This window comes from Leguminivora glycinivorella, chromosome 16 (assembly GCF_023078275.1).
Source record: "Leguminivora glycinivorella isolate SPB_JAAS2020 chromosome 16, LegGlyc_1.1, whole genome shotgun sequence".
Classification (NCBI taxonomy): Eukaryota; Metazoa; Arthropoda; class Insecta; order Lepidoptera; family Tortricidae; genus Leguminivora; species Leguminivora glycinivorella.
The window spans coordinates 13,878,410-13,903,453 of NC_062986.1; the positions used below are offsets into that span (position 1 = coordinate 13,878,410).

Genomic DNA, 25,044 nt, shown 5'->3' on the forward strand with positions numbered 1-25,044 from the left:
CGCAGAATCCGCGGCACAGTCGCGAGGAGCGCGCGCACCGCACCACGCGGCAACGACACGAACGACCCGCGAGACATAACACACGGCAATTGTTTGACTAATATGTGATTTTATATAAGACTATTTAAAAAATATTTAATCGTAATATAAGGATCTCGTTTATAGTTTTACTATAAGTTATTAATCGTTTATTTATTGAAAGTGGGACCAAAATGACGATAAAAAATAAAAAGACTAAATCGAAGACGTCCGAGGCGTCGACTAGTGCGAGCAGTGTGCAGAAGTCCAGCTCGAGCACGTCCACGACCGTGCAGCATAGTAGCAACACGCTGCAGAAGGTGTCGTCCGGCAAGAAAGTGCGCTACATCCAGGTGAAGGTGGAGGAAGATGATCCTCTCATGATCACGGAGATCTCGGACAACATGTCGCACAGCGGCTCCACCGTGTCTGAAGCCTACAACAGCCATCCTCACTACATCATCGCCGAAGCACCTTCCATGACCGATTTATCCCAGCTGCCTCAATCCCGCCAAGATCACCATGTCAGCGACATGGTACAGTCCACCACCGGCGAGTTTGTATCGAGCTCCCTGCACGAGTCCTCGACTTCGCACCAGCAGAGCTCGACCAGTGAAACATTCCAATCGTCGTCCGCATCTGTGCAGCGTTCAGGATCTAGTCACAGCCGCAGTCAACTTGAAAGCAGTGTCGATGCTACCGGCAGCCAGACACTTAATACCGGTTTTATTGATAACTCGGTTCGTGACAATTCCGGCGTGAATACGAAATTTTTGTCCAGATCTCAAGGCGCTAATTCTACTAATTCGTTCCTCGAGATGGAACGTCAGGAACTTACGTCTCAGTCTTCGAACGCGCATACTAGTGCTACTACAGAAGCTACGACGACTAGTTCAACTCATCAATCATCGCAACAGCATTCAGATCACCATCACCAACATCACAAAAATGTAACTGGAGATAAAATAACCGGTCAGAACTTCACTCCTAAAGGTAAAAACGTGCAAACTGTACGATCGGACTCCTCTAATTTCTATGGAGGCGAAGGTACTCTTGACAAAAACGCCAAAACAAAACAATACAGCAGCACGTCGCATACCAGTGAGGCTAAAAGTAGCAGTGTGACTAAATCATCGTCATCGTCGTATGTCGTGGAAATTGTCGACGGCAAAGAACGAATTATCGACAGTTCAAGCAGGGAATGGGGAGATGCCCAAAAGCAAGCCACCAGTGAAGCCTACGCCAGTGTAAGCGGCAGCGACATTAAGCCTCAATCAGTGCACAGCGTGCAGAATTACGACATGAAGTCCAAATATGATACTGGGAAACCAGGTCAAAAACCTTCCAGTCAAATGACCATTAAAGAAGACTCAAAGCTTGTTAAAGACGGAAACCAGATTACCACTCATTCAAGCGTTGTTTCTGAAAAAGACAATGCAAAACAGCGTCAAATTAGTTCTACAAAAGAGCAATTGCTGTCGTCTGATCAACAGTACAATGCGTCAACTTCAGATACTTCCAAACATGTCAAAGACCAACTTAATAAAACTACCACATTTGATACTTCAAAGCATGTCCTTGACCAACAAAAACATACAACTGTATCAGACACAACTAGCCATCAAGTAAGTGAACAGCGTAGCACGTCAACTTCTGATACTACCAACATTCAGAAGAGCAGCAATATCGTTGAAAGCATCAATAAAAGTAACGAAACTGTTAATGAGAGAAGAAAGAACTTAAATCAAACTGATTCATCGAACTTTTATGGCTATGATTCAACTATACAAAATGAATTGCAAAAAGTTGGCGATATTTTGAATGTAAGAAATGTGGACAACCTTAACTTCTCAACTAAAATTATGAAGAGCAACACAAGCAGTGCACAACAAGCATCTACGTCTTCATACAGAATTGAAATAGTCGATGGAAAGGAATCAGTCGTCGATAGCTCTCACCGAGAATGGGGCGACAGCAAGGATCATTCCACGTACGAAAAGAGTCACAATGTTAGTGGGACTGGAATCAAACCAGAACACGAGTACCGTCGTCATGTTCTCGATAAAGAATCTCATTATGATACAGGGAAAAAAGGAGTCCCCACTAGTTCTACCCAGATTACAGAGGAATCGCTTTTGGTAAAGGATGGCCAAGAAATAGCCTCAACAAGCAATACTTATATAGGCGATTTCACTAAGAAACAAGCAATAACTGACCATACTGACACTGAAGATATCTTGAATAAGAGAATCCAAGATACTACTGATAGATCTAATATTACTGATTCTACTACTTATCACTCAACAATGACCGATACTAAGTCTTCAAATGTAAACATTAAAGATACGACTGATTTTGTAAACATAGAGAAGCAAAACTTGACTAAAGAAAATAGTTCAACATCTCAAACTAAAGATACTTTGACCACTTATGAACAAAGTACTGGGACCTGGAATGGTAAATTTACCTATGAAACTGATGATGACAGGCCAAAAAGACCGAAAGAAATGTCACCTTTTGGTAGACCGGAACCGAGGCACCATCTAAAGCGCCAGGATACTGAAGAAAACATAATTTTATCTTCAAGAGATATTAAGGATTTCACATCTATAACAGACTTGAGAAAGATCATTGAATCTACACAATCTAAGAAAGACGTAACAGTCAGTGATAAGAGCATTGTTATCAAACGAAACATAGATGACAGGGTTTTGAAGGACATTCTTGAAACAGTCAAGAAATATCCATTCAAAAGAATCGAGAAAGTGACTTTTGGTACAAAAATAAATGAAGATGTCAAGGATCTTTATGAAGGAATAGACACCGAGGAGCAAACAACCGTAATTAACACCAGCAGCACCGATGTGATTAAGAAATCATTCCAAGTGGAGAAGAATAGAAGTCAGGTCGAGGTTATCAGATACGTTAATGAGAACGGTATCAAAACAAGGATTGTTACTTACGAGGACGCGAAAGAAGATGATAAAGTGAAAACAAACGTATACGTAGACAATACTTCGTCGTTAGACGTCAAAAACTTGGTAAGTCATAAGCAAAGCCTGGAAACAATTTACTAAGCAGTTATTCTTGGTGAAGATCGTGTCATAATTATAACATGTACTTTTTCTTTTAGACCGACGTTCGTACGACGAAAGACGTATTGCGCGAATACGACGTGGTGGACCACGCCATCACCGAAGATGTGACCACCGTCCGCTCTGTTTACGACGAGAAGATCGACAGGAAAACAGTGCGAGACGACAGGACCACCGTGGACGAGACGGTCATCCAGGAGACCAGGACACGCGGGCCCAAGAAACCCGAGAAGACCGTCGTCAAGGAGCAGTGTATTTGCGAAATCTGCACTTGTGGGTGAGTACATATTTGTCTACATTGTACGCTAAAACCCGCTTAGTGACTACCCCAAGAACATCCTTTAAGGGGTCTTCAAGTGACCTATTCTTAGTGTCATTTCTCAACATTGTACAATAAATCCCGCTGAGGGATCGCACCAAAAGCATTCTTTAAGGATGTTTTAGTGCGACAATCGTTTAAAACTTGTTTCAGAAATCAGTGCAGTCATGTACTATTTAGGCGTGATAAAGTATAAAATCTCGTTGACATAAATAAATAAATAATAAATAAACATTGGGGACACCTTACACAGATCGACTTAGCCCCAAACTAAGCAAAGTTTGGGTGCTAAGCGACGATATACATACTTAATTACTTACATAGATAAATACATACTTATATGTATACATAGAAAATATATAAACATTAAGCGGGTTTTAATGTTTTTAAGCCTTAAATTCATTGTGTTCAACGCCACACTTTTTATCACGATTATGCGCCAGTGAATTCGCGGTAAAAGTCTGTTATTACGTGAAATTGTATTCATCATTAACGATAGGTCTGTGCGGTGTTTAAGTGGCCGTGAGCTAATCAGACTCATTGTGTGCCGTGGTCACCTCGGGTCATCCCACACACAAATAAACATGCTATCACGCAAAACTAAACAAATTGAAACAATTGGACTTCGAATTGTTCGATAGTAACAGACAACATTAAAAATGTAGGTATTATATTATTATTAGACTGTCTTTTAAATCTTCCAATTCTTCACCGCTTACAAAATCGTGACGTGAATAAGATGAGATGTATTGAATTGAAATTCGTGACACACAATGATTTCATTTCTATATTCAGTCGTTACATTCATCGTTTACATAGCAGTAGCACAAGTCATATACGTGTAGGTAAATAAATAAACGTAAAAGACTTGGACGAAGCGTTTTTCTACAAGTATTTAGGTATGAGAGAGAATTTTAATTGCATTTTTAAATTGCGTATATTCTATGATCTGCATGATTCTGTTTGCTTTGAGATATAGTATCGTCAAGGCGAAAGATCTAGGATATTTGATAAAAAATATAGGTTGCACATTTAACTGTTAAACTCTTGGCCGTGAATTATGTGCCAAGTGAAAAGTGGCTGAGTCAGTACATTCCTTCTCGCCGAGTCATCATACGGTCGATAATTTTAACTTTAATTTTACTTTCATTACCTACGTTCTGTGTGTTTATTAAACCAAAGTTGCTACGTAAAGTGATAAAGAAAAGATTGTACATAAACGTCATCAACCAGTAAAATAAACGATTCATTAAACAACTGTAAGGTACAGCGTGGCAAATCTCGACTGGGGGGCAAATGTGACTGGTCCATTTTGTCCATGTTTTACAATGTGTCCGGTTATAATTATATGGTAGGCGTGTTCAGCGGATACATGTAGAACTGAACATCATAGTGTAATAATGGAAAAAATGAATCAGTTACAATTGCCCCCCAGTCGAGATTTGTCCCGCTGTACCTTAGGTAAACTATTAATTATACTTAGTAAAGTTTTCATCCTTGGTGCGACTTTATGAGTAGGTGGGTAGGAGCAGCAACTTTAGATAGTTTACAAAATCCCCTCCATGCATTGCTTTGTGATTTAACCATTTTGTAATAACTTTAGAACAATGCATTGGCTGTCATTTTGTATGTTAAACTTTACGCTATTATGCAGGTTATGTTAACATATTTACGCAAACGAGGTTGCCCGTCTCCGTTTTCATAACATTCGTTTATTTACTTGTCTAGGTACAGTCGAGTTCATAAATATGAGTACATTTTTTCACCTTATTGCAACGAGTTAAGGTGAAGAAATGTACATATATTTATCAACTCGACTGTACTGTCGTGTGGTGTGGCAATTTTCCTGTTTTACGCAAAGTCCTTGTTAACGTGACAATTTTCAATAATCTTATCCTCTACTATGGATCTTTGACATTTTAAAATGCGTAACTCGATAGTAAGCATCACTGAAAACTACATTGCTTGCATTGCTTGGAAAGAGTGAAGAGCATCCCCAGTGCCTGAACCAAAAATTACATACATAGGTACATAACGTCAGAAACTCGTGTTAGCGCCTTAGTGTTCTGGCCCCGTAGCCGAATGGCATTTCTCCGACGCCAAACGAAAACGATACGCCGCTGGCTCTGTCGCGCCAATACGCAAGCGCGATAGAGATAGATATCTACTAGCGCTTCGTTTCGTGAGCGTTTCGTGAGCGATTGTGCCATTCGGCTAGCCACCCTGGTGTGGAAATTATTTCTTGTTTTACGCAGAGCCCTTGGTAATGCGACAGTTTCAATAATCCTATGGTGGCAATAGTAAAGAATTCGTTCGTTTTTTCTGCGCTTACGCAACCAGTCCTAATGACTAATGTCTCGAACGTGTTGGTAACGTTGGTTATAGTAAAGGCCATTTTAATGATTAACTATCTATACTTATTACGTTTTTTTTTACTGTTGAAATACCTATTATTATTCTATTACCAATGTATTACAATATACTACGTATCATATAATGTCTAGTATTTTATAACAACTCTACGGTACTGCTTTTTTAGCACCGGAATTTTTTAAATTAGGTAGGTTTATTTTTTTATATGTATATTCGTCATAATATGCCAAATGGCACTTCATGAGCCAGATGTTTTTGACTCTACATTATAAATAAAGCGTTTTCTAAGTATAAAATACAAACAAATGACATACCTAGTCTCTAATATATAGTGAGTCATGAATGTCATAATAATATTTACCGGGTAGGTACGTTATTGGTTTTGTAAGACGTAGCCCATTTGCTCTAGAACTCGTGGGTGTCAGTTGCGTTGACGCGCGAATGTGACGAATCTAACCGTTAATGTTAGCAATACGAACCAAGCAGACGTCTTCGTGAATGACACGGTCTATAGTGTCGTGGGCTGGGCGGCAGGCAAGCCGAGTTAAAGTGCCATTCAGTAACACCCGCAATTTAAAACTCGTTTGTGTAATGAGAAAGCTCAATGCTAAATTGGCATTGGACTATACATAATATATGTATCTCCTTCTTCTTCTTCTTTCCTTGTTCCCTTTATTTGGTGTCGGGTCTCCTCACTCGCTTTCCCGGCCTAGCGGGGTCCGCTTTCCAACACAATTACATATGTACTACTAGCTTTTTCCCGCGGCTTCGCACGCGTTGGAAAGAGACAAAAAGTAGCCTATGTCACTCTCCATCCCTTCAACTATTTATCTCCACTTAAAAAATCACGTCAATTCTTCGCTCCGTTTCTCCGTGAAAGACGGACAGACAAACAGACACACACACACTTTCCCATTTATAATATTAGTATAGATAATAAAATTACACTTTAATATGTAGAATATGACCCCTTCACCACCCCAAAAACCCTTCTGTATCAAATACCTCTGTCTTGTCTGTTGATCTTAAAAATATTTATGCAAGTAGAAAATCAACTTGTGTAATAAAGTTTAGTAGCTTAGCAAACCGGTTATATGGATATCCTTTGTAGAGTATAAGACTTCCAAGAGTAGTATTTATGAAACAAATGATAAAGAAACAATACTAAATTTAATTTAGCAACACTCACTCGTTCTCATTACCGATCCGATCGATCAGTCGTCAGACAAATATAGAGAAGTGAATCAGTCTGTGGTCCTACTGACTTTTCACTACTACAACTGCCACTGGTCTCAAGTCACGGGAAAATCGGGTGTAAAAGAGCGATGTTAGTTTATAATGTGTAGGTACATTAGTACAGTCGAGTTCATAAATAAGTGTACATATTTTCACCTTGTTGCAACGAGTTAAGGTGAAGAAAAATGTACTCACATTTATGAACACGACTGTACACATTATAAACGAACACTCGTTATAATTTACACTGCAGTGAGTTGCATAAGTGCATGGCAAAGTTATCATTCATAATTTCTCCATGCAATTTTGCAGCTCACTGAACAACTTTCGCACACTTGAAGATACACCTGAGCTCCGCGAGACTAAAACTGAGTCACACCATCATGGTTCTTTGCCTCATTTTGTCACTGAACTGTAAAAAAACCTTTTCACTATGGCCACAGCTCTGGGACAACCTCAATCAGCACAGTATTGGGTAACAGCCATAGCCAGCTACTACTTTTCATTGATATCAGTCGTTACACAATTCGTGAAGGTCTCGCTAGGTTCAACGCTCGCTAGCTTTTGTTGCATTTCTAACAACCATCGTGTGCTATGTTGTCATGTCATACATTAAAATAAACGTTTATTGCCACTAAAACAGACGAAATGTTTTTTCAGCAATAGTTTTGATCCTTTAGTTGTGGAAATATGTCGCCAAATCCAAGCTGCTTTAGCTGATAAATGTCTCACAAATATCGAAATTCGGAACACGTCTATATTGTCAAGATGTTGTTGTGTGTTGTGTGTTTCGATATTTGTGTGAGCTATGGTAGTTTCGATATATCTGTTAGCTACTGTAAATGTGTACCCGCCTTATTGACGCAAGGTTAAGGATACAAGTGATTCATCTTCGTTGAAACAACATATAAGGCCAGTTAATTCGTCAGCCTTAACAGAATGCAAAAGAGATCGACAACAGGGCTGTGTAGCTGAGTAGGAGTCGTCTAGGTCACGCCTACTCAACCGTGTCATTTCCTTACCTAGTACTATCCTCTATTTCCTTCGACAGATATTAATCGATAGAATAGATCTTGAGATGATAATAAGTGGAAACTTGAGAGGAATAACAGGCTGAACAGGCACAGGCATAGAAAAAAAAATTGAGGTTAACTATACTAACTAGTTCGAGAACACACGTGAGTTATTTGGTAGTGTGATAGACAGAGGGGCAGAGTCGCACCATAAGGTTGTTCGTTTTGTACCTTTTGTACCTTTTTGGTACGGAACCCTAAAAACTACGAGAAACAAAGAGTCTCAAAATGGGACAAGAGAGAGTAATACATTTTTTTTCCCCTCACTAGCTCGGAAACACGTGTTTTGTCCTTTAATACCAGCGGGTAAAAACGCAATTTATCCACTAGTGGGTAAAGTTATTTGACCTTGAATAAAGTCAATTTAACTGCTTTAAAATTGATAAAAGTAGGTGAATCTGGTAATAAAGATGATTTACCACCTGTGGAACTACTGGAAGCAGTGATAAACGCATTTTTTGCGTTGTAGTTTCCTCGCTATAGTGAGGGGAAAAGTTTTGTGTTACACTACACTCGGGTGCAAATGTATTTTAATTCTCGTGTGTTAAAAAACTCGCAAATTCAGGATTCTATTCTTCGAGAATCGAATCCTTTTCGCTCGTGGTTCAACTCGGCGTTAGAATCCTTTCCCTTAACAAATAACGTTTTTCAATTCCACACTCGGCGTTAAAATAGTTATTTGTTATACAAGGGGGCAAAGTTGTATAACAAATAACTCGAGGAAACTACAACGCAAAAATGCGTTTATCACTGCTTCCAGTAGTTCCACAGGTGGTAAATCGTCTTTATTACTATATTCACCTACTTTTATCAGTTTTAAAGCAGTTAATTTGACTTTATTCAAGGTCAAATTACTTTACCCACTAGTGGATAAAGTGCGTTTTTACCCGCTGGTATTAAAGGACAAAACACGTGTTTCCGAGCTAGTGAGGGGAAAAATAATTTTTACATTCTTGGCAAGACATTTTCAGAGTGTTTGACCGGTTATTCCGCATAGTTTGTCTATAAATAACGTAAGCTTTCAGTGCTTTCTCAAACGCTTTCCGCTGAAATTTGCCTGTAAAAATATAACCGTAAGCTTCGAGACAATGCCACATAAATAACAATGATTATTCATCACCAGACGATATTTTGCGGAGGATAATTATTATTTTATTGGAAATCTAAATAAATATTTAGCTCTACATACTTAATAGAGTTTTGATAATTTCGCTGGTAAGAAAATTATTATGGCCTATTCAAAATAGACGATAGAGATTAAGTTCACGCGTTTTGTACACATACCTACCTATTAAAATGTTATTTTTAATATAAGCATAGTGATAGCATGTTAAACTAAGTATGTTCACGAATCACGATAAAGTTTTGGATAATCAAACATTTAATTTAATTTGAATATATCGTAGTAAGGTACAGCGGGGCAAATCTCGACTGGGGGATAAATGTAACTGGTCCATTTTTCCGTGTTTTACGATGTTTTCATTATTAAATAGAGTGTCCACCGGTTATATATGGTAGGCGTGTTCAGTGGATACATGTAGAACTCAACATCATAGTGTAATAGTCGAGATTTGCTCCGCTGTACCTTATACAAAATGTGACAAACCCCCATAAAGTGTGGTTTAGTGGCAGCTCGCCTGGTTGTTCTGGCAACGACCCATCTGATCAAACAGTCATGCAACCGCGGCCATCGATACATTTCAATATTTACCTAACATGTACAAGAAATACAAAATAACTTGAAGTAGGATTCAGATCATTTTAAGCTGAACATGATGCAAATGCAGGCATGTGAACTTTATTTTTTCCGAAATGAGAGCCTTTCAAATCGAATAGTCGCCGATTAGGTACATCCAGTCAATCAATTTGATTCTAGGTCACTGTAGAATCATACATACATTCGATACGTTAGATTAGTATTTGAACTACAACTACATTAATTGCGTAAGTGTGGCAACCGCCATAAAAAAAATATTAGTTTTACTTCAGAAATGAGTCTACCAAAACTATCTCAATACATTTGGATTAAACAAATAGGCAATAACAACATGTATGTATAGTTGGTAAATATGTTAAATACCTCCTGACCCCTCCTTAAATCTGACTAGCACAATATTTTATTTGCTTTTTAGATAATCTAGTTTTGTAGAGCCCAGCAATTAGTGTAACTGGGTCGGATTGCAACATGATTCCGAACACTATTGTGCCGTAAAGTTTACGTTTCGTTACAGTAGCAGATTTAGTACATATCTGTTGGTGGTGGATGGTGGTAACGACCACATAGCACGCGACACCTTATACGATTGATCGCTGCGACCGCGGTATATGTTACTTGGGATTGTTGACATTGTTGGGGCAATATTAATGCAAATGAAAAATGTATTGTGAAATATTTTTGAAAAAATAGTTATGGCCCAGAATACCCCTGGTCCCACGAACGTAGTTTTTTTTAAATTATGGCATTTAATTATTAATATACAAAAAGTAAAGGTATTTTTTAAATGTCACAAGAATTTGCGCAAAACTGCAAAACCGCAATGGTACACTAGGTAGGTACTCTAACGCTGTGCGCTGTTACCTATTACAATTTTTTTTTAATGTATATTCGTTTGCATATAACATTTCAGCAGCTTCTTATACCGTCATTGATCAAATTTAGTAAATGATTTATTATTGGATTTTTAATTCGAGTTAGACGTAAATATTTTAATGGTCTATGTTGTCGCGGTATTTTTGTGGTCTGGTTGCATCTACCGAGGGATAGCTCGTGGTGTCTGTCGGCGCCAGGCACATGGCTATTAAAAATAATTACGTATACTACAGCCTTTAAAGGATACGATGTATCTACATACTACTTGTACTTTCTAATTATCCTTCTTCTATCGTACTCGTAACAACAATATCTAAAGAACTTAAATAGCTTGATGTACAGTGAGCTGCGAAATTGTATGGAGAATTTATGAATGAATGCATTGATAAATTTGCCATTCACTTTTGCATCTACTTATGAAGTTAAATAACGTTATAAACTCATAAGATTTTGATAGAGTCTATAAAATCTAAAAATCTTTAGATCTAAGGGACATTTTACGACCCTTCTATCCGCAAAACTGTCTACCGATAATACACATTCTTTGACTTTATGGAAAAATAATAATACCTACCTGTGTCATAAAAGTCATAAAACTCATAAAATAAGATTGTGTTGCCTTATTTCCCGCTATGTAAAATTTAAATTTTAGTAATAGCGTTTTATAGAGCTAACCTTGGAACCAGTAGGTAATTGTAAAATAACATTGACGCAATTTGAAGCCAAAGAGAGTGGATGTAGAAGATTTTGCATTAAACTGTTATCTCTCGACACAGGGTTAAAGCATTTAGAAAAGTAGTTTTGACTACCCCTTAAAATTGTTAAATATGTTAGGTATTAATATTAGCGCATCAACCACAAGACAGTCCGAGGTACATTTTTCAGGTCTTGTTTGTTAATTATAAAGTTATATTGTCTTTGATTGATGAAGCCAAAAGTACTTAGTATATTATGCATTGCAAAATGTTAAAAGCAAGTTTTCCATAAAGGAATGAAATCGGAAAGCCAGTTCCGATAAGGCCGGGAAAGCTGATCTTGCGGATACCGGCTTCCTCTGATAACCGAAGACAACTCTTTATCGGGTTGCAATGACCATAGTTGACATTATTGACATGCACACCATTGCTTTATCTTTGAGCAAACAGGTGATTTGGGTTTTCTGTAAAGTTCTATGACTGATACGACTACTACGACTGTACGAATGTTTGGGCTTGTACAGCGAGATACAAAATTGCATGGACATGTTGTCAATGATTCGTATATAAAGTACCTACCATGCAATTTGGATTTTGTGTTAAATCACATGACTGACAGTTAAAATATCGGATACCTTCAGGTTCAATTGTCACAAAGGATATTTAACTGTAGTAAAATGATTGATAGATGTTAAGATGATCCACCGCTTATACTGGCAACATTGGCGGGAAACTGATATTTCGCTCTTATGATTTTATGAAAATTATGTCACCCTCACAGATATGAATGGTCACCCTCGATTAGTTGATTTAAAAACTATAAAAAAATCAAGATAACATGTCCTACTTCATAGTTTCAAGTACAAGGTTACCTAACTATCGTCTAACGTCTGAAATATTTTCTTATCCGCAACGTTACGGTGCTGATAAGCTAAATGAAGTATTTAATAATAATATAGCATGCACCTGCCACCATTTACATTTTACATGACATGAGTTCTGTTTATTTGACCAAGGTACAGTCGAGTTCATAAATATGCGTACAGTTTTTCACCTTTTTGCAATGGGTTAAGGTGAAGAAATGTTCACATAATTATGAATTCAACTGTAATATGTTTTTCCTAAGCCTCCCGGTTTTTCTGTATCGATTACCTTATTTGAAAACTGAATTGAAGCTATTACCTAAGTTTAAGCCACAAGACCCGTTTTGAAAAGACCATCGGTGTAGGTGGGACCCTAATTGATCCCACTATCCTTATACCAAGTCAAAATTGAGTAAATACACTCAATTTACTTGCAGGATAAATACATTGTACACATAATGCAAGAAATATTCCAGTTCGTCGTAAAAGATGACGTAGGACCTATCAGATGCGCCAACTCCTGACCTCACTCAGGCCTTCGTGTTTATCCGAGCCCATTGTAAATATCTGCCAATTCCAGGGCCGGCCATATTCAAAATGTAAAAAAAACTGTCGGTAAAAAGTTAATTAAGGTCAAATCGAACGTTAAGCTACGTATATTATTTGAACGGCTATCATCAGAAATTGAGCACATATTCGGAAGTATTTTTTATGTCCTTAATTAAGTAGTGGTACGGATATTTTTGATTATTTTTATTATCTGGCGCTCAATGATTACCTCTTGAGAAAGTCGGCATTCTGCGTAAGTTACAAATGTAGATTACTTATTTAGTTATGTATAGTTAGTTATATTTTAGAATCTAAGGTTGGATGTCGGACCGATATCCCAGGATTTCAATGGAAAAAATCGAAGATGCGCCTTCAATTTTTACATTTAAATCCTTCCAACATCCGATATCGGATCGGATAATGTGTAAACGGACTTAGGTGCTATCCCGGAGAATACGGTAGGTTTTTGCAAATTATTTTTTTTGTAGGAATGAGGAACCTACGGACATTTTAAGTTTCTAGTAATGTAAGTCACCTGTTGTACGTGTGAGTGACGTGTTCGAATAAAGAACACATATTTAAAATTAGTAACACAAACAAAACAAACGCGTATTCGAACACGTTACTCACACATACAACAGGTGACTTTCTTAAGTTTTTCACCTAAATCTATAGGTTAATATTACTGAAATTTCCATTGCAAAACTGAGTTATCAAACAGACACTATTCATTCAGTGCAACCGCACAAATTAATATTATTAGCACTTAGTAAAGATCGTCGCCACTTCCCTGAAGCATCATCAGACCACTTCATTTATAGCAATGTGCGTCCAATCTATCTTTGGACGCACAAAGAGTTGCGTTTCAGCCGGCATCGGCCTCTAGCCAAACGTACACTTCGTGACAAACGATACCCAATTGGCTCTATTGGTCCCCGAGAGAGAAAAGGCGGAACGATACAGAGCGTCAATGATTGCACGCTTGGCTCTCTAGCCAGACAGGTCTAGGTCAGACAGGGATGCTGGCTTGAGCATGACATCACGCAGATAAACTCTGACCGCAAGCAAAACAACCTAGAGCACTATCTTCTTTAAAGTCTCAATATGCACGTATTTTGAAGGTCAAGTGTGTAAATTAAAGGCATCAAGTATTGTGTCTATGAGTTCTATGATGCATCAGTTTGTTTTTTAATTACATTCTTAGAGTCCATTTTTAACAATGTGAAAACGGACTTACACCTTTAACACGAAATCCATTTAACCCTATCCTGAACTTAATCTAACCCGTGATTCTCGTGAACTACAATTACTTTGTGTTAGTATTGATTATTTTATAACGTGTAGGTGGATACAAGTTGGTCGCGTGAATCCATTACATATTTAGGAACTTTTGGATCGATCACCTTATACTATTTATTAAACTTTCCTTACTGATAGCCATTAGTAACAGTGGCCGAAATATGTGACCCCAATTATTTCTTCTTTAAGTGTGTTAATATGTAAGTTAAAACCTGAAATAAACAAGCATTATTTTGGGTCAAATATGTCAAAATATCTTGTGACTATTTGTACATGAAAATGGTTTTTAGGGTTCCGTACCAAAAGGTACAAAAGGAACCCTTATATGATGCGAAATACGACTCTGTTCGTCTGTCTCTCTGTCTTATTATTTATATTGCTCGCTCTCACATGCGCACTACGCGCAATAATTTAAAATTTTCTGGACAAGTTTTTCCACTTTTTTTTGATCACCCGAGGGGAATCCGTTATGGTCTATGGATCTCATTTGCCCGGTAGAGCCAAGGGGATAAGTCCGACTCGCACGGACTAAACCCCCTGGGTTCTTCCGACGCTTGCTTTTGAGCGGTGTTTCGGGAATACGGCTATAGCCGCTGTTGACCCCCGTTGCCCCTTCAATGTTTTTAGGGTTCCGTAGTCAACTAGGAACCCTTATAGTTTCGCCATGTCTGTCTGTCCGTCCGTCCGTCCGTCCGTCCGTCCGTCCGTCCGTCCGCGGATAATCTCAGTAACCGTAAGCACTAGAAAGCTGAAATTTTGTACCAATATGTATATCAATCACGCCAACAAAGTGCAAAAATAAAAAATGGAAAAAAATGTTTTATTAGGGTACCCCCCCTACATGTAAAGTGGGGGCTGATATTTTTTTACATTCCAACCCCAACGTGTGATATATTGTTGGATAGGTATTTAAAAATGAATAAGGGTTTACTAAGATCGTTTTGTGATAATATTAATATTTTCGGAAATAATCGCTTCTAAAGGAAAAAAAAATGCGTCCCCCCCCCTCTAACTTTTGAACCATATGATTAAAAAATATGAAAAAAATCACAAAAGTAGAACTTTATAAAGACTTTCTAGGAAAATTATTTTGAACTTGATAGGTTCAGTAGTTTTTGAGAAAAATACGAAAAACTACGGAACCCTACACTGAGCGTGGCCCGACACGCTCTTGGCCGGTTTTTCACTAAGTCCCGATAAAGATCGTGAAGCACATAGGTAAACCTAAGAACTAGCACAAGCTAATAAGCACAGCTATTTCCTTAGGTAACATCTTTTTAGGGTTCCGTAGTCAACTAGGAACCCTTATAGTTTCGCCATGTCTGTCTGTCCGTCCGTCCGTCCGTCCGTCCGTCCGTCCGTCCGTCCGTCCGTCCGTCCGCGGATAATCTCAGTAACCGTTAGTACTAGAAAGCTGAAATTTGGTACCAATATGTATATCAATCACGCCAACAAAGTGCAAAAATAAAAAATGGAAAAAAATGTTTTATTAGGGTACTCCCCCTACATGTAAAGTGGGGGCTGATTTTTTTTTTCATTCCAACCCCAACGTGTGATATATTGTTGGATAGGTATTTAGAAATGAATAAGGGTTTACTAAGATCGTTTTTTGATAATATTAATATTTTCGGAAATAATCGCTCCTAAAGGAAAAAAAGTGCGTCCCCCCCCTCTAACTTTTGAACCATATGTTTAAAAAATATGAAAAAAATCACGAAAGTAGAACTTTATAAAGACTTTCTAGGAAAATTGTTTTGAACTTGATGGGTTCAGTAGTTTTTGAGAAAAATACGGAAAACTACGGAACCCTACACTGAGCGTGGCCCGACACGCTCTTGGCCGGTTTTTTAAGAATTGATATAACGGAATACGGGGATGGACTAAAACAATGCATATAATGATAGTTTATCATATATGTAACTATGTACAGATGTAATGGGAAAAGGGTTTCCTTCGGAAACGTTCGTATTTGTCATGCTAGTTCAGTCAATGTCAGTACATCTTGTACTGACACTGACTGAAATAACATGACACGTTCGTACGTTTCCGTAACAATTCGAAGGCAAATCTTTTCGAACTACATCTGTATGTATGTACCTACGTATTACACGTGTTGATGCGCCACTACAAATACTTATTGCTACTTAATATTAATGAAGCTTGATTAATTTTCTTTGTAATTGCTTCACTTCTCATTGTAAATTGCACGAATAGTTGTTAATAATTGCATTATGACTAATTTATAGCTTGTAGAGAAGGAAAATCTCGTTCAGCCGGATTGAGTATGTTTACTTATATTCAAATGTTGTGCATAACAGTTTTGCTTCGTATTTTCTCGGAAACGTTCTTATTAATCGTGCTATTTCGCTCAACGTCAATACTTATTGTACTGACACCAAAGTCTCTAAATCTATGACTGACACTGACTGAAATAGCGTAACACGTTCGTGAGTTTCCGTTAAAAAATGAAAGAAAAGCATTTCACACTATATTCGTAGCATGAGGCGCAGTTGTTCAGAACCTTTTCGATATTAGGGTTACCCGATTTCTCACCTGTTAGTACCCATTATCCAGCGTTTCATGTGAATTATTCCAAAAACGATTTTTTGATTTCATAAAACAGTCCCTAATGAATCAATCACCTGTCCACGACTAATTAGTCTTATTACCTTCAACAATACCTGAGATTATTCGTAGGCGTTCCGCAATTACCCGCTTCACTGCACCTCAATAGCGACGTTACTTTAGGTTAGAAAGTCTTATATTACTAGCTCGAAATGTCATAGGCTATTTTCTGGTATAATTTAACCTAGTGGTCTTTAGAAACTGTATGTGATTGGCGGTCACACTTACGCTGGTATTTTGAATCGAGGAAGTCCACATGATACTTAATTAGCAGTGCCTTATTCTCCAAGATATAAAATTATACTTAAAACGGATTGATGGCTCACTCTTGCGCAGATTTGTTTACTTAGTGGTTCGAATGACTATCCATATCGAATAAGTTACTTCTTGCAGTTTTGTATCTGCATACGCTTAAACAACGCGATCAATCAAATGCGATAGAACGCAGCATCAATAACCTGACCACAAAATTAAAATTTTGAAAAAACCCCCGACCGTGATGTAGTGGACCGATTTCCATGAAACATGGCTAAGAACACTCCCGACTAACTCAGCTTTCAGACAAAAAAAAAACTTAATCAAAATCGGTTCATCCGTTTGGGAGCTAAGATGCCACAGACAGACACATACAGACAGACAAACAGACAGACAGATATACAGACAGACAGACGGACAGACAGACAGACACGTCAAACTTATAACACCCCTTCGTTTTTGCATCGGGGGTTAAAAACAGAAGAAGATCACACCTATCAGGGAATAAATATTATACACGGTGTAACATAGTAAATCGAATAATTGAGCGTATATCTGATCAAGTGATCATATTTGAAAGCTAAAATGTCATATTTAAAGTTTTAGGTTAGACTAGAGGCTGATAATGATCTAATCATTTTCATCGAATTTAGAATGGGGCGCAATTGTTGAGAGTAGCATACACTCTCTTGAAATTAGTTCGTTGCTTCCACAGAACTAAATCAATTCTGTGGTTGCTTCGTTGTAATTTTAAACTGGCATTTAGATAAATACACGTGACGTGAGCCTGTGCGGCTACCGTGACTGACATTGTGACAATACCGATATTGTGTTATTAATTGCTCAGTAGCCCCGATACATTTATCCGCATCGTCCCTTAACGCTGAATAAGTTATTCATTTAAATAAATAATATCTGGGCAACCGAGCTTCGCTCGGTTCTGTTTCGTATCCTTGACATGTGTCGCCATCTAGTTCAAAAATGAATAGTACCTACATCGAGCGAAAGAATTCTCAGCCTTAACAACACAACTACTCCACACGAGATGGCGCGCATTTCGCCACAAAAACTCAAATAGTGTATTTTCTATTCGTTTTAGCCTTGACCTGTGTCGCCATCTAGTGTTTGCAATAAATAGTACTTACATCGACCGAAAGAATTCTGTCTTAACAGTACAACTACTGCACACGAGATGGCGCGCGAAGAAAAACGCATGAAAACTCGAAAATTCGCGTTTTCCGGGACCTAAGGATAAGTTAGACCGATTTTTCACCCCCAAAAACCCCCACATAACAAATTTCTGCGAAATCGTTAGAGCGGTTTCCGAGATCGTCAGTGTAAATAAATATATATATAAATAAATAAATAAATAAATAAATATACAAGAATTGCTCGTTTAAAAGTATAAGATTATAGGACATTCTTACACGGATTGACTGAGTCCCACGGTAAGCTCAAGAAGGCTTGTGTTGTGGGTACTCAGACAACGATATAATATAATATACAAATACATAGAAAACATCCATGACTCAGGAACAAATATCTGTGCTCATCACACAAATAAATGCACTTACCGGGATTCGAACCCGGGACCGTGGCTTAGCAGGCAGGGTTACTATCCGCTAGGCCAGACCGGTCGTCAAATATGTATTTACAACAATTTACAATATATTTACATGTACAGTCAACTAATTGGAACCCTAGGCCGCTCTACAACCATGTCAAATGACAAGCAGTAAAAGATTTCTTACAACCTGATTTATAACGTCACTGTGACATAGTTCTACAGTGGCCTAGGGTTCCAATTGGTTGACTGTACTTACTTACATAATATATATCATATATATGTATTGCTACGATCACAGTGGTAACATTTGTATGTAAAGGTACTTATGTGCAGATAGCCGAAGCTCTAATAAAATTATTTTCCCCTCTTAGTTGGGGACAATTCTATTTCAGAATCCTGAAATATGTCACTACTTTTATTTATCAAGCCTGTTTTCGGTATCGCCCACAAAATCGTTAAACATGGCAGGTTAAAAAATACACCTGTCCAGGCCATGGCCACGATGACGGCATGAGTAAACTCTTTGACCCTCGGTTTATTGCGTTCCTTAACGACACTTTATTTGTTCAAACTGATATAGAGTTGGTAAGGCTATTTTTCGTTACATATGCTTACCCGTACAGAATTTAGAGGCCTTACCTCAAAAAAAAAAAAAAAATACCTACTTAATTAATTAATTTTAAGGAATAACCTAATTTAAGGATTTACCTTAAAAAAGTGTGACTATGAATCAGAATTGTCTCCTATTCATCGTATCATTCGTATCATATTAACCGCTTTCTGTAGGTGTATAATTGACTCTATCAATGACGACACCTAAGTACGCGTTTTTAGCCGATTTTACTGTTGCTTTATATAGCTAGTATTTGCAAAGTCGTGCGGTGCTCCTATATGTATTGTATACTCATTGGGTGTCCCAGGCGTGACTGGCTTAGCATTAGCTTTGTATGATGGTCATTTAGACCCTCAGTCATTCATCACACGTCCATCAAAAACACTAGTATCAACTCTTTGTAAGGTATTGTTTCAACGAATCGCAAATTCGAGACATGAATGTTATTCGGTGCTCACAGGTGTTTTGAAATTTTACGAGTTCATGCATCAGCAATGTCCATGAGGTGACGTCACAAAGTCACGGTCGAAAAAGTCAGAATAGCGAGTTGCCTATTTAGAAAAGGTCAGTGGGATGGTATTCCGTACAATTCCCTTGTTGTTTCGAACTCCCTATATAATCGGAGGGCCTTTGTATGCAAATGACACCTGGGAACATTCCATTAATAATTTAGTAGATTTCTCAAAAGTTTACGTCTCACAGATAACTTAATAACAATTAAGAATTATCTCAAGTATGAAGCGTAAGTCTAGACAAAGTAGATAATTGGATATTCTGCGACTTAATTAGTCTGTCTGCTGATTTTCTTGAGAAATTGTTCATTGAAGCTGAACACTTCATCCATCTTCAAAACGATAACATCAACAACTCGAAGAATGGATTAAACTGTTCCATCTTACGGCGGTCGCCCACGCCACGTTCTTCAATTGAACTGATATATACTGCATCATTGAATTGACCTTAGTCCTTCGTCTTATGAGCAATCTACTCGCTAAGATATACCTACATTTATGTATTGTGAAATTGTCGTTCACATATGTTTACCTACTTGGATACGTTGATTAACATAACAGAAACTTCATCGATTCCATGAATTATATTACGTCAACGCGCGTCTGAATTGGACGTGAGCTAGAATGTGGAGGCAAGACATCCTTAAAAGGCTTCGTACTTTTACAGAAGCCAAGCGACTGCTTTAAGTCTAGCTTCGTGAATTTGATCAAGATTTAAGGCTTATTTAGATGCGCGAATTAGAATGCGATTTTAGTTGGGCTGATAAGGTTAGGTACATACAATTCAGCACGCCAATCAATGCCGCAATTAGAGATGGGTAGTGAGTAAATACTCAAGAGTAAATATCGAGTAAATACTCAGTATTTACTCAAAATACCCGTATTTACTCGTTTTTACTCAAATTGATGGGTATAAACTATTTCGCGTGCTGAAATGGAAATACAAATTAGAAATATTGGTGTATTTTGTTATCGACGACTAAGTTAAGTAATCAAATTTATATTAATTTTATTTTAAAGACGTGCTCTCCATACATGTAACTATTTTTCACAAAAATAAAATTCAGAAATTACCAGTGTGTTATACATCATCTGATAGGTCTTTAAAAATTAATTGAATGTTTCTAAAAAAGTTTTTTAATAATATGAACAGTTTTGGAATAAAACGATAATTAAGGCCGAAATAATGTTTATACCTTTATAACTTTCGAATTCGTTGTTGGAAAAATATCTAGAAACTGTCAAATTATTGGCCATATAATACAAAACACAAAACTAGTACTTTAAACGTCACCAGCTGAGCCATTTTTAGGGTTCCGTAGTCAACTAGGAACCCTTATAGTTTCGCCATGTCTGTCTGTCCGTCCGTCCGTCCGTCCGTCCGTCCGTCCGTCCGTCCGTCCGTCCGTCCGCGGATAATCTCAGTAACCGTTAGCACTAGAAAGCTGAAATTTGGTACCAATATGTATATCAATCACGCCAACAAAGTGCAAAAATAAAAAATTGAAAAAAATGTTTTATTAGGGTACCCCCCCTACATGTAAAGTGGGGGCTGATATTTTTTTTCATTCCAACCCCAACGTGTGATATGTTGTTGGATAGGTATTTAAAAATGAATAAGGGTTTACTAAGATCGTTTTTTGATAGTATTAATATTTTCGGAAATAATCGCTCCTAAAAGAAAAAAAAGTGCGTCCCCCCCCCTCTAACTTTTGAACCATATGTTTAAAAAATATGAAAAAAATCACAAAAGTAGAACTTTATAAAGACTTTCTAGGAAAATTGTTTTGAACTTGATAGGTTCAGTAGTTTTTGAGAAAAATACGGAAAACTACGGAACCCTACACTGAGCGTGGCCCGACACGCTCTTGGCCGGTTTTTGAGTTTTCTTTAGAAAACCCTTAATAAAAGGTCGTAAGTGCCACATTAACAATCACTTCCGAACGTCATGCCGTTATCTAGAACATCAATTTCATTGAAGTCTCATACTTTTACTGTAAATACCTGCTTTCTTAAAACAAAACTGCTAACTAAACATTATCACTATTTTTTTCTCACAAAGATTACCTTTTTTTCGACAAACTAAGACTCCCATAAGCTTCTAATAATATAAATCTCATTTAAACATGTCCACACAGTTAAAATAAACACGACTAAGTACTTAAATCTCATTTTTAGGGTTCCGTAGCCAAAATGGCAAAAACGGAACCCTTATAGTTTCGTCATGTCCGTCTGTCCGTCTGTCCGTCTGTCCGTCTGTCCGTCTGTCACAGCCGATTTACTCACCCATCTCTGCCGCAATGTATTAAAATCGCATACCCGTTATCGCCTATCATATTTTCACGTATCGCGTGAGAGCTCTCGCGAATTGTAAACAAAATTGGCATGGCAGTTTAGAGAGATGCGTGACGTGTAAAGTGGTGCAGGCTGCGACCTCAGCGGTTATTCGCGGCGGTGATCTCACCGAGCCCACGTCCTCGCTAAACTCGTTTCTTGTTTACTTGTCGGCAACTTACGTTGGCAACACAGGACGCTTGTATCAAGAGTTACGTCACCGCCGCGGCCTATATCCAATAAGGCGATTGCAGGGCGTAAATGGACTGGTGGTGGAATGATCTCGGTACCCATGACTCACGAAGGGCAAAGAGGGGAAACGCCGGAATGATGGGTTTAGTGGGTACGGTCAAGTTTCCCCCCTTCGCTGAGAGGGAAAGGAACGGCGAGTCCCACACATCGTGCGTAATTTCCACTTTTTTAAAAGAAGGGGCTCAGGACAGTCGAGTTCATAAATATGTGTACATTTCTTCACCTTAACTTGTTGCAAGAAGGTGAGAAAATGTACACATATTTATGAACTCGACTGTACCTAGGTACCTACACGATCGTGATGGTAATTTATGATACTGGTTGTCATTATAAAGGCAAACTATTGCTAGCCCTATATGGTATAACACTCGTAAATATGTAAATCGGTTGATTAAACTGCCACTGTTTAGATTGGTAGGATAACAAGAATTTTTAAATATCCCAAGTCGCATTTTTAAAGAGATTATTTTTTAAGCTACCCTGGAATACTAATTACATTATTTCGCTGTTAGTATATTTTTTAAACCTTAGCCATAATGGCTAAAAACATTAGTAACATATATAGAGGTCAACTCCATTCAATAACGAATCAAGATGATGTATCTAAGATGGAATGCTGGGAATGCGGTTTCCTGATTAGGCTTGAAGATATTTGTAATAATTTTAGGCACAATAATGATACTCTAGCATATTGCAAAATGTACAAATACGAAAGGTACACAACTTGTCTTTGAATCATTTATTTCTCGCAAATTCTTCAATGCAATTTTTGAATCATTCGTTTACTAATACTCGTTTATTCGTTTACTAATAGAAGCTTGCGAAAGCTCTACCAGTTGATTTTGCTAGGTTGAGCTGTAGATTGCGTGGTGGAGCTGTAAGCTTACAGACAAGACAGGTAGGCCATATGGTCGTCGACCTTGCGGCGGCGGCGGCGAGCTGTTCCGACACCCACACGCCCCGAATCAAAAACATCTTTCCGATTGTTCCGCCACTGGTGGCAACTGGCAATTAATGTCTGCAACTCTCTAGTCTACATAGATAATTCGTTTGTCTGTACTTCAAAATTGTCTGTATCTCTTTTGAAAGTTTTTTTATTATTGGTACGGTACCGCATCCCGTTATGCATAATTATTGATTCAGTCGCCAGGCACCTCGATGTAGTCACACGAAAATCTTTTGAGTTTGCTATTTTTCATTAGCACTATACTATTTGCATAGACATTAAAGTCTACTATTTTATATGTATCCATATTAGGGCACTATAAATTTGCAAACCATACAAACTTAGTTTCGAATTGATTAACTTGATGAAGACGATGAAGTGTACTTGGTTGGGTTAGGTTAGGTTAGCGCCATCTAGTTTTAAGCCTAAAAAGCCCATACATTTCATGGGTACGCTTTTTTGTACCTATGGGCTTTGTCAGTCCCGTATTATATCATTCTTGATATGGAGGTAAAGAAATTTTGAACTAAATTCAATTATCAGATATTACAATTTTGGTGAGATAGTCACTTTCTAACCTTTTTCTAACTTAATAGGGTAGTTTGTTTTTATCAGAGTCAATTTAAGTAGCTGCTCACTCATTAAAATTTTCCTCAGTTTGTCATTTCACAATGTCTCTTTCTCTCAATCCTATGCAGAAGTCACGATAATCTAAGTTCCAACAGTTCCAAGTAAATAACTCCTCGAATTGATATCACTGGCCTTATGTAACAGGCCTTCGAGCTTACATTCAGTCGGCGTCGCTCCGTTTTTGGCGAACAACTTTCAACCGCGGCCCGCTACGGGGTCGTACTTTTTGCTTACCATATACGCTGCTTGATACAATCTTAAATATTGATTTACTGGACATTTACACAGAGAAGATCTGACCAAAGTTACTAAAGATTATTTTGTGTTAAATGTGTACCTAAAAAAATAAAATAAAAAAGCCATTTATTCATAATTTTTTTCTTTTTTTTTACATGTCTTGTGTTTGTTCTTGTCTGTTCTTCTTCTGATGAACCCCTCATTGGGTGAAGGCCTCCTCCATCTCTTTCCAGGTGTCCCTATCTAGGGCTTGCGTCATCCACTGTTTCCCTGCTGCCTGGGTTACATCGTCAGTACAAAGAGAAGTATCTACTTAGGGCGGCAGGTACTGCAACCATATGAGGTACAAGACCTTACAGCCCAAAGAATCTGGAATTTCCTGGATTCAACGGGCATAAGTAAGGATATCTAACCACAAAGGGCCGTCACAATAGATCTGTCTTGGTCGACGTGATACACAAAGGCCCACTATAACAAACAATAATAATATTAGATTAAAATGTCTAAAAGGGCCTCTGTGATGTTGGCTTTGGCCCCACGCATGCCTCCCAAAGGTCCGGGACCCCATGGCCCCGAGATATGGAAAAGACAAACAAATAATAATAATACATCGTCAGCCCATCGTCTGTTTGGGCGACCTTCACGCCGCTCTCCTGGTGGACCTTTCCATTTTGTTACCCCAGTGTGTACCTAAGTATTTCGTTATTCCTGTAACTTCCAAAAATTAAAAAAAAAATTGGTCATTTTCATCGCACACATGAAGCATATTTGGCCTTATCCTATTAAGGCATAGGTTGTTATTAGCTTGTGTTTTTCTCTAAGCTAACTAAGCAAGCTATGTAAGCTCATTAAGATGACACTTGAGACTTGAGTAACTTGTCCTAATGTCCCTACAAATCTCAATTACGTCGTAAATGTCATCTGATGCAAGCATCTGCCTGCTGATTCAGACAATGTTCAGCT

General features: G+C 38.0%; 1 protein-coding gene across 1 annotated transcript in view; it reads left to right on the forward strand.

Annotated features, from left to right (window-relative positions):
• Positions 1-25,044, forward strand: part of LOC125234833 (titin) — a 41,022-nt gene continuing 15,978 nt past the window's right edge. Inside the window, exons 1-2 of the mRNA XM_048141247.1 lie at positions 1-3,059; positions 3,152-3,390. Of these exons, the coding sequence (XP_047997204.1) occupies positions 213-3,059; positions 3,152-3,390 (3,086 nt within the window). The 5' untranslated portion in view covers positions 1-212. The remainder of the gene's footprint in view (positions 3,060-3,151; positions 3,391-25,044) is intronic.